Source organism: Zeus faber (assembly GCF_960531495.2).
Source record: "Zeus faber genome assembly, chromosome: 22".
Classification (NCBI taxonomy): Eukaryota; Metazoa; Chordata; class Actinopteri; order Zeiformes; family Zeidae; genus Zeus; species Zeus faber.
In genome coordinates, this window is record NC_137209.1 from 18846247 (window position 1) to 18857520 (window position 11274).

The 11274-nt window shown below is 49.1% G+C and overlaps 1 protein-coding gene across 1 annotated transcript in view; it reads right to left on the bottom strand.

The window, feature by feature from the left end:
- pacs1 (phosphofurin acidic cluster sorting protein 1) overlaps window positions 1-9099 on the bottom strand; it is a gene marked incomplete at its 5' end in the record, with an annotated part of 55060 nt that extends 45961 nt beyond the window's left edge. Inside the window, one exon of the mRNA XM_080023629.1 lies at window positions 8942-9099. Coding sequence (XP_079879755.1) covers window positions 8942-9099 — 158 coding nt within the window. The remainder of the gene's footprint in view (window positions 1-8941) is intronic.
- Between the last annotated feature and the right edge of the window lie 2175 nt (window positions 9100-11274).

The window sequence follows — 11274 nt, forward strand, 5'->3', positions numbered from 1 at the left end:
AATAAAAACAATGTGTTTTTATTGCAGATATATTCTTTTTTTTTTATTCTTCTTTTTTTTTTTTTTTTTTTAATCCCAGGATGCGGTATCCCGGTGCGGTGTTGGCAAGGAAAGTCAGAACAAACTCTTAAATGAGGCCTTGTAGATCTAATATGAGTGAAGTGAAGTGGATTGCTTATTTCTAGCCTCAAATTTGTTCAGAAACGGACTCTTCTGGACTGATAAGGTGAAATAAGTAAAGGTTTTACAGACTAAATACAATGGAACCCGGAAGTAAAGTTCAAACCACATGGGCTCACACACAGAAAGAGCCCATTTTGGAACAGGATCCATTTAGAGGAATGTTAGAATGGCTGGAACGCATAATCTGAGTATATTTATTTATATATATATATATATATATATATATATATATATATATATATATATATATATATATATATATATATATATATATATACACACACACACACACACAGGTATTTTCAGCAAACCTGTTTTAGGGAACTTCACAGACCTATATTAACTTCACATATAACGTGTAAAAAGGAGCGTAATAGGTTCCCTTTAAGAACACTTGTAGGACTGATGAATGTCGCATTTGGCGAGGCAGCGTTCCAACAATCAACTGTATAAATATTCAAATGTTTTAAAGATAATCACCCTCACAAGGTGTTCCTCTACTGATAAAGTATCAGTAGAACACCAGGTACCATGATGTCAAGGGCTGCGCGATATGACGGGACACAGTATATCCTGATACGATAGAAGAATTACCATCGTACATATATTTTACACCATTTCCATCGCCGTACGGCAAATCAGCAGCAGAACTGCGTTACGACGATATTTTACCTCATTTGGAGTCACGGTGCTTCACGTTTTCTGTACGTGGGTGCGAATGTAAACAAAGACGGAGGAAAGTTTCGGGAAATGATTCAGCCCAACCACCACCACAACCATACAATCATCCAATGGTAATCCTCCAATACATGGATGATTCCGACGTTTGGCCATATACAGAGAATGTGTAACGGGGACACTTTCTCAGTGACTCTCTCCCTGATCACCCCCTCTCCATGCTTTACGCGCAGAAAATGGCGTTTTTCCGAGTGATTATTTGACTCGTAAACTTTCAGGAGCGGCCCTAAATGATAAGAATAAGAATAAATATAGCCGCAGGCAGCAATATACCGGGTCCAGTTTAGCCGTGTAAGGTACGTATTACAGTTTTCCGGGCTCTGTGAAACGCAGCACGAGTTACAATTTTCCGAGTTTACATTGAACGCGGCATCGGCTCCTCCGGTCTTCTGAGCCAGCCTAAATACTACGCGAAGCAACCAGGTGTACACAGCGCAACTCTCCCAATGCGAATGAGCGCCGAGAGACGAAGCCTGGACTTATAACAGGTTGGTTCACGATGTCACAAAGCGCCCCGCTCCACAAGCCAATCAAGATACGCCAACGTTCTTCAACTTCAACGGCCGGTTTCACTAGTTCCTGCCACGAACGTAGATCAGTGTGGATCAAACTTGCAGCACGAGATGTCCGAAACGCCCCGGTTCCGGTGAGAGGGAGAGAGACCTCAACCACGTCACTTCCACAATCAAGTCCTCCTGGTGAGGACGTCTCGACAGGCAACAACGACATGTTTACTTTAAAAACGCAGCACTATTATTATTTCCGGTTTTTGGGTATAACGGCTCAGCGTTCATTTGTTCATCCCAACACAAGTCTAATTGGCCGGCGGCCGGAGGAAGAGGAGCGGGAGCGGCAAACGAGTTCAACGGGCAGAAGAAACGCCGCAAACGCGGGACGGCGAGTGACCCTTCACATTTCATCTTCCTCCCGTCTTCACCGCCTCCGCCCCGCCGTCACCCTTTAAATCTCTCTCTCGCTCTCTTTCCCTCTCTCTCTCTCTCCCCCTCTCCATCTTGCTCTACTTCTCGCAGCCACGGGCAAGGACACACCGAGGCCTGTTACTTCCTAAGGAGGGCAAAACCAACCTTTAGACACACACACACACATAAACAAACTTGTGCGGAGCCATATATGCACTTTTACTCACACAGACACGTGTGCACACACACCAAGACATTCCCCTCCCTACTGTCAAACTCTATCATACATGTTTACTTTAAAAACAGTGGGTTGTTCTTTGAAAAATTTAGGTTAGTGCCCAATCCAAACACAACGAGTGCTCTAATCGTGGCTAGACAGCATGTGACTTCTCTGTGTGTGTGTGTGTGTGTGTGTGTGTGTGTGTGTGTGTGAGATCGCCTCAGTGACAAATGTTCTGCTGTTGCGTACAGCGTGTTCCTCAAGTCCTATTTGTGTTTTAGGGCTAAGACACGGCCTGGGATTTCGGGGTATTTAGGGTTACATGTCGTCATTAAGGCTGCGTTACAGTTTTCTCAACTTCATAGACGATGGTCATAATATCTAATATATAAAAATATTAATCACATTTCTTGTAAATATCTTATGTCTCATATGTAAATATCTTATGCTGTGTCAACCGTATGAAAGCAGCAGTAGTCGTTCCCAGAATATCAAATGATGTATTTTAAAATCATTATTATGAAATATTAAAATCATAAATGTATTCACAGAATTTATTTATAGAATAAAAAAGATATTTTGATATTTAATGTTATAATTTGTCAATGTCCCTCAGCCCAAGTGTGTTTGTAATTCATTATACTCTGCACTACATATCACTTTTTGGACTATTTTTGGGATCTTCTTTTCGTGCAAAGACACACCTTGAGTCCAGTTCAACAATCATCAAACAACCATCCCACCGGACAATCACATTTACTTCCTGCTTATCAAACCAATCAGACGCCCCCTGAAACACACACCCAATGTTGTACTGGTATCAGACTGAGGGCTGAGTAAATACACCTGGAAAGCGAGGACCCATGTTCCTGGTGCACTTCGCAGGCGGGCACGCACGCACACGCACACACACACACACACACACACACACACACACACACACACACACACACACACACACACACACACACACGTAGTTTACAGCACCTGAAATTCAACGTGAAATTCAAAGCTTCGATTCTAAACCCTTGTACTGTTTTTATCGAAGCAGTGTTTGGTTGCTAGTTTTGTGCTTTTGCAAAGCTGGCAACACCTTCCAAGTGAAGGTCGTTGCTCTTTTGAAGCAGGGAACCTTTTGACGGCTACAGGCAACTTCAATATTAAAATTTTGGGATTCCTCACCCTTTCCACTATCAAGGTGACAGCGCTGGGAGGAACAGAGCAGCGTCTAGAACCATTGTTTTACTTAAGTTTTGCTCGTAAAAGAAATCTGTCTTTGCTGAACTCTAGTTAATATTGTGTTTTAATGGAACCGTAAAGCAGTTTATAGAATGCAAATTCAAATAAACATTAAATTAAATAAACTACAACCTAGTTTAATAAAGATTAAAAACAAAGTAATCACAAATTGCTTTTAAAAACAAATCACCGTCCGTTGCCAGTTTTGTGATTTTGCAAAACTGGCAACACCTCCCTTCCTTTTTAAAAACAGGGAACTTCTCTACGGTTAGAGACAAGCACAATATTCTTAATTTGGAGTTAATGTGTGTTGCAGGTGGCCGTTCTGTGGCGTTATTTAAAAAGTTGGCAGCGCCGGGAGGAGCGGAGTCTCTAATCCGTAGCGGTGCGTCAGGGTCAATCTGTGTTAAGTGCATTATGGGACTTGTGTTGTCACCTGCGAGAGACACTGTAACCTGAGCTGCAGGATTACACACACACACACACACACACACACACACACACACACACACACACACACACACACACACACACACACACACACACACACACACACACACACACACACACACACACACACACACACACACACACACACACACAGTCCTCGGGTTGTTTGTTTTGCTTGTTTTCCTTTGTTGTCACATGAGAAAAGAGAGTAGGAGTGAACAACTTAAGTTTATTTTTCTTAACAGTAATGTTTTTATATTATTTTTGTGTTTTAACCTTTACTTCACTCTTTTGTTTTTAATGTTTGTTTCCCAGTCACGTACGTTTACCCTATTAGTTTAATTAGCAATAAAGCTCTATCTGGATTAAGAGAGAGTTTGAGTGAGCAAATGAATAAGTAAAATTTATGGAAAATAATTCAGATTAAAGTGTACATTTAATGTTAAGAAAACCTCAAAAATACACAATAGGTTGAACGAATTAAAGCAAGTTTTTTTTCCCGGTACGTGCAGTGGCAGTACCCACAATTAAAAAACAAAAAACAAAAAGAAACGTTCCGGTCAGCTCAATCAAGTCCACCAAATATAAATAATAATAATCAAAATAATGTCACTGTTATTATAGAATTGCATGATCAGTTTTTGCGATCTTATCTATCTCGTCTCTCAACACACACACACACACACACACACACACACACACACACACACACACACACACACACACACACACACACACACACACACACACACACAGCAGCTCAGAGTGCTTTATTAGAACAGAATATATTATAGATAATAATAATGATAATATTAAATATAGCTGCAAGCAGCAATACACGGGGTTTAGTCGTGTTTGGTACGTATTACAGTTTTCCGGCTTCTCTGAAACGCAGCGCGATTTTACGAGTTTACGCTGAACGCAGCATCGCCTCCCCCACCCCCGGTCTGTGGTCCCCTGGTTGCTCGTCTGCACAGCCAACCCTCCAAATTCGAATGAGCAGAGACAGAAACCGGACTTCTTATAGCATTGGATCATGATGTCTCAGCCAAAAACGCCAAGATGATTCAAAATAAAATAGCCCTGCAGGCTGGACCCCTCATGATGACGATGATAATCACACCAGAAATAACGATAATATCAATAATAATGGATGTTAAATACATGTTTGTGCATTGTGCAAGTGTGTATTGAGACAGTTGACTGTGTGTGCGGTTGGGTGTGTGCGCAATCCTGCTCATGTTACTCCCACCATTGTGTCGCCGGCCAATTATAGTGCGCGAGTGCAACAAATGCACAATGTATTATTTACAACATCCTGCGGTCTGCCTCTGTGCGCGCGTGCACACACGCACACACACGCGCACACACACACACAGTCCAGCAGATAAACATTTATATTTAATGCACAAACTCTGCTTGTTTTCCTTCCTCCCTTCCCCGCCTGGATACGTGGCGTAAAATACAGTGAATTATGCTTATTTTCCTCCATTGTTTTGATGTGTGTCAGGAAGCAAAACAGCGGGTTTTCACACCGAGCCCGAATCTGCAGCTCGCGACGTGGAGCAGAAAGACACTCAATGCCACAATGAGGTGATATTTACGATGGGTTCACGCGGGCCGCTCCTCAAGTCAACGCGTCCCATCGAGTGTTTTTCCGCAACGAGACTTTCCAGAAATCCCCCCCACCGTCCGACAATTTGGAAATGTTGCCCGTTTCATGGACGGGCATGAACAGCGTTTCATCATCAGCGTACCGGCAAACGTTCACCATGTAAACTCGCTCAATTCGATTATTACTCGATAATATGCGCTGGGCTTTATTCTGATCAGATATTACGAATTTGCAGTTCATACGACAGTTGCCAACTGGGAATGTTGCCTTTGGTAGGAATCATCGACTGGTGCATACAAGGGCACCAGTGGTAGGATGGCTCCATGTCAACACTTGGATCCTAAAAACGTTGACGTAAACAGTAGAGTGCAATGTTCTTAATCCGAGCACGGCTGCGACTGTGTGAAGGGATACGCTGTGAACGGGGTTTGCCTCTTTTTCCCGGTCAATCTCCCAGTCTGTTTCGGCGTTTAAACAATTTGCTGGGACTCCTCACGGGGCCTCAACGGGGGCGGCGCGTCAGGGGCTTGAGGGCGGTGAGAGGGGAAGCCGCGGCGGGACGCTCCTCCGAAAGAGCACAAACCGGCTGAAAAAGACGAGCCGGCGGGGACATTTGGCTTTGACGGAGAGACCCGAGTCCGCCGAGGCTGTTGCCGTAAACGCCCCAATGCTTCGCATGGAAACGTCTCCATCGATGCATCGCCATAATCGCCTCGTTGTTGCCGGCATGTCAGTGTTGGTGCGCGTGTGCAAGTGCTCATCGCCTGACGGACCACTCTTGTCTTTGCCGCCGGCGGTGCTCTATCGCCACAAAAATAAATAAATAAATAAATCGCCATCTCGTCGGATAAATCCAGAGTCCCAAATACTGCCGGGGGGGGACCGAGCCGCGCAGGCACCGTCCGTCCACACCTCCCTGGACCTCCCCCTTGCTCCACAACCCGGAGAGGAACCCCTTTGATAACGACAGGCCGAGGAGCTCTGCCAAGGGGCCCAGTCCTGAAATACTTGATTCGCGGGAGCAGCGACGGGGAGGCCTCGACAGCGAGCGCCGCGCTGGAATCTAATCCCCGCCGCCCCCACCCGCTCCCACAGCGATCGCCCCCAGCATTCCACTCGACGATAAAAACCCTCGTTGGTGTGCTCCGTCCTACGCTGCGCAGCGACTTGGCCTCGCGTTAGAAGGCCAGGCCTGGAGCCTGAAGAGGAATGTGGTCATCACTGGAGGGTGGAACCTCTCATCCCGGCAACTGTTGGCGCGTGCGGGAGGGGAGGCGTGACACTGCGGAAACCACAAGACAAGGGGAGCCGCAGGGAGGGATCACCCCATGCCGTGGATCCCGGCTCGAAGCCACTCGGATCACGTTTACCTCCGTAGGAGAGGGCGGAACCAAAGGTCGGAAAAGGCGGAGCGCAAGGGCGCGGCCTCAAAAAGCACCCGGAGACGGACGGACGGACGGGGCCCACGGACGGCCACGGGCGAGATTCACCCCCCGAAGGGCGGGGCTGCTCCCGCCAACACCGGGGGTTCAGATGTTCGGCCAACACCTGTGTCATTGGCAACAGCCGCTCTCTCTTGGCCTCGCAGGGGAAAAGAAGAAAACAAGAAAAGGTTCAAACTGAACAGAAACACTCGCCCGCGGACCTGGATGTTTGTGCTTCCTCCACCCAAACGGCGGCGTGCCAGCGCCGCACCGAGCAGCATTGCGGGCTGACAGGAAGCGGTAGGAGGAAGTTCACAGTCCGACCAAGAACAGGCCGAGCGGCGAGGGAGCCATCAAGCCCCGGACCCAGGCGGTTTCATCACCTCCGAGGCAGTTTCAGCGTTCGAGCGAGGGGCCAAGTCAAGACTTTTGGGAAATACAAGCACAGCGTTGTACCTTTCGGGTACCGGCGGCACCCCGCAAAGGCCGAATCCTGACCACATCTGAGCCGTTTCCGTCCAATGGAGGCACACATTTGTCACGTGACGTACAAAACGACAGACCTGCACCCGAGCCACCAGTACGATGCACGTACTTTACAGCAGTCCCTACTTCGCCGTCACAGAGGGAACAAAAACGACTGTTTGGATCAGTTTGAGGGTCATCTCTGTCACCAGGGTACAGGCGGGTATGGAAGCGCGGATCAAATGGTGATATCTAACGGTACCAACGCATCTCAGACTGGCAAAATCTTATCAAGCGGGGACTAATGTCAATCCAAATGAGGCTCCCTGATATGAAGACGGTTGAGAGTAACCGCCTGAGCGGGTCGCCGCCAGCGTGGCAAGCCTTGAGAAAAAAGTAAAAATAAATAAATAAATAAGGCTATGATGCCGTGCCAAAAACACGAGAACCCGTTTCAACGACGCGGTCCCAGAGCGCGCGTTGGCTGCGTGTGACGGACGTGCCGTCGCCGGCGGGATGAGCCGGCGGGCCGCCGTCGTCCTGATGGGCTGGCTGCGCCCGAGTCGGGGCGGAATCCCATTTAAATGGAGATGACAGAGCAACAGATTCCCCCCCCCCCCCCTCTCGCTCTTATCACCACTGCCTTCCTTCTCCCCCGTGTTGCTGTAGACTGCGGTAAAAACACACACACGCACACTCACATACACACACAGTATATACAATCATACCAAGCCAAGACGTGAAAGGATGGGCCCTTCATTCCAAACAAGAAACGGCCCCGGGGGCCGACCCCGGTAACCGAGGTCATATACGCAATCACAGGGAAACAGAGGGTTCAAGGCTTCACCGTGGAGCCCAGAGCAGGTGTGGGTGGCTTCTCGGCCTGGGGTTCCCAAACCAGGGTCCGCGGCCCGGGGAGGGGTCCGCAGCGAAACAACTTAACACCAACCAAGGTGAATGTTGTTTTTCCTTGTGAGATCGGGACTTTTTTTTGTCACCCATCCGCCACCAAACCCTGTCTGGCGATTGGGCCTCGCCATGACAAACTAAACTAATTATTTCGGGGGGGGGTATTTTTCCCTCTAAATTCCCAGACACAAGCAGACATGATGGAGCTCCTGGACGACAAGTGGAGGCATCCATCCAGGTCCATGTGCGCCACAGACACCAACCCAATGTTTCCCTGTGTTTATGGAGGAATTGAAATTCTGCTTTAATACAAAATATCTAAATAAAAAAAAATAAAAAAAATATTGCCATGCAGATACAACCAGCACCTCCCACAAAACCCAAAAAGTCGAACACCAGTTTCTCTTTTAATATTCATATAATATGGAATATACATCCACACTTCAGAGCTCTCGTTAGGATGATCGTACAGGGGTTTACTGCTTTTCCTTTGTATTTATTTTATGATTTATTGTATATTGCCATTTTTTCCTATTTTAATTGTCTCATATGCTCATTTTATTTATTTTTCTTTTATTAAGTGTCTATTTAATCCCATCTAATGGAATTTAACCCTAATCTACTATAATCCGCTCCTGGGTGACAGTGGTGACCGGACCACACCTCCACCAAACGGGGCTAATTTGTCTCCAGCAGTGGCCGGCAGAGGAGCAGCCCTCCCCGGCTTCCAGGGCTCCCTCCCCTCTCCTCTCCCCCCCCGGGGCGAGCAGCGCCTCACCTGGGCACGCAGCAGGGCGAGGAGCGGTCCACCTCCCAGGTGGCGTACAGGTTCATGTGGACCGGCCGGTTGGACGTGATGCTGGCGACCGGCTTGGAGGGCTGCGTGTGCGGCGAGGGGACCCCGGCGGTCCGCGGGGGCCCGCCGCGCTCCGACATCGTCCCGGGGGCTTGCCTCGTCGACGGTCCGTCCTCTGCGGGGTGAGAGGTGGGAGACGGGGCGGGTTCAGAGGGCCGACATGGCGGTGGCTGCCTTGTTGTTGTTCCGCTGCCGCCTCCTCCAGCGCAGGAAGCGGAAATTTTCTTCCGCACGAAGTCGCACAGCGAGCGGAAAGAAAGAGACACGCCCCCATTTAAAGAGACAGTACCGAGTGAGAGGGAGGGGGGGCGAGAGGGGAAAGGGAGGGAGAGAGGGGGGGGGGGGAGGGAGAGAGAGGAGAGAGAGGAGAGGGGAGAGAGAGAGGGAGGAGAGGGGAGAGAGAGAGGGAGGAGGGAAAGAGGGAGGAGAGGGGAAAGAGCGAGAGAGGGGGGAGGGAGAGAGAGGGGGGAGGGAGAGAGAGGGGGGAGGGAGGGAGGAGAGGGGAGAGAGAGCGAGAGACGGGGGAGCGAGAGAGAGGGGAGAGAGAGGGAGGAGAGGGGAGAGAGAGAGAGAGGGAGGAGAGGGGAGAGAGAGAGCAAGAGAGGGGGGAGGGAGAGAGAGAGGAGGGAAAGAGGGAGGAGAGGGGCAAGAGAGCGAGAGAGGGGGGAGAGAGGAGGGAGAGAGGGAGGAGAGGGGAGAGAGAGAGGAGGGAAAGAGGGAGAGGGGAGAGAGAGCGAGAGAGGGGGGAGGGAGAGAGGGGGGAGGGAGAGAGAGAGGAGGGAGAGAGGGAGAGAGGGACAGAGAGAGGGGGGAGGGAGAGAGAGAGAGGAGGGAGGAGAGGGGAGAGAGAGAGGGGGGAGGGAGAGAGAGAGAGGGGGGAGGGAGAGAGAGAGGAGGGAGAGGGGAGAGAGCGAGAGACAGGGTAGGGAGAAAGAGAGAGAGGGGAGGGAGGGAGAGAGACAGAGGGGGAAGAGAGGGAGAGAGAGGGTAGGGAGAAAGAGTGAGAGGGGGGGCGAGAGAGAGAGCTGCACTTTCTCACCTCCTGTCAACTGTACCAAGACATCAGAGACACAGTGACCTCTGTGTGACCTCTGTAGGAGACACACTTACCGTACGTACACGCACAAGTCATGTTTTTGAGAACGCCACAACAATTAGCCGCATTTGTAAATACATGACTACGCTTGTATTTACCGTTTACTTTGTATGTAACTGCAGCTGTTTATTTTGCAAAGACGCACTTCTATCCCTATGGAGACAACGTACATCCGTCCATCCATCCGCCATTCATCCATTTTCTTGCCGTTCATCTGGTTCCCGGTGGTCGACTTCCATTTCCCCAGGAAATTCTTGGTGTCGTTTGAGAAACAGAGAGACATCTTCAAATAAACACACAAAACGGCCGCTATTCTGTCCGCAACTGATCAATTAGTGCAGCCGCGCAATGTTGATCTGGCGACACAAGAGCTCGCTGCCTTCATTTACTTTTGTTTTATTTTTCTAAACCCAACGGACGCCACAAAGAGCCCAATCAATCAGTCAACGTTAGGGAGGCTGAGGTGTGGGATCGAGCCGGTCCGTTTGATCCATTTCGTACTTGCACAGCTCAAAGAGGGGAATAACAATCACAATAATAATAATAATGAGCCATTTCTGATTGAACTTGTGAAAGCACGCGACGCGCCAAAAGGGACCAGCCGCCAACGATCTTTCCCCCGCCGTTTCCCGGGTAATATTTTGGAATAAAAAGCGGAATATTTTCAGAAACCAACAAATAAGATACAGCACCCGCCGGGACCAAGCCAGTTGTTTCGATGGGTTTTCCATGGACGCGGCTTGAGACCTGCGGGAGGAGTAGAGCGGCGAAAAGTAGACTAAACCCCAGTAATCACAGTAACAACGTTAAAAAAAACAAACCAACAAAAAAAAAACAACTCCTCCGGTGTGCCGCCCTGCGTGTGAAGCTGGCGGAGGGTCCGGGAGCCCAGCTACGTGGGGAATCCCCCCCTTCCCAAGACTGGAGTTGTGACCTCACAAAGACAGGATGTTTTACAACAATAAAAAAAACAAAAAAAAAAAAAACAAGGACTAGCGGTTTATGACCTGGGGAGGGCCCCCCGAAAAGTGGCGCCGGTCACGGTAAGACGGGGTCATGGCGGAAGCGTTCCCCAGGGTGGCGTACCCGCGATAGCGTAGGGTGTGGAACAGCCAACGCTAAAATAATAAGCACACGGCGCTGCAGCGCAGCGCAAATC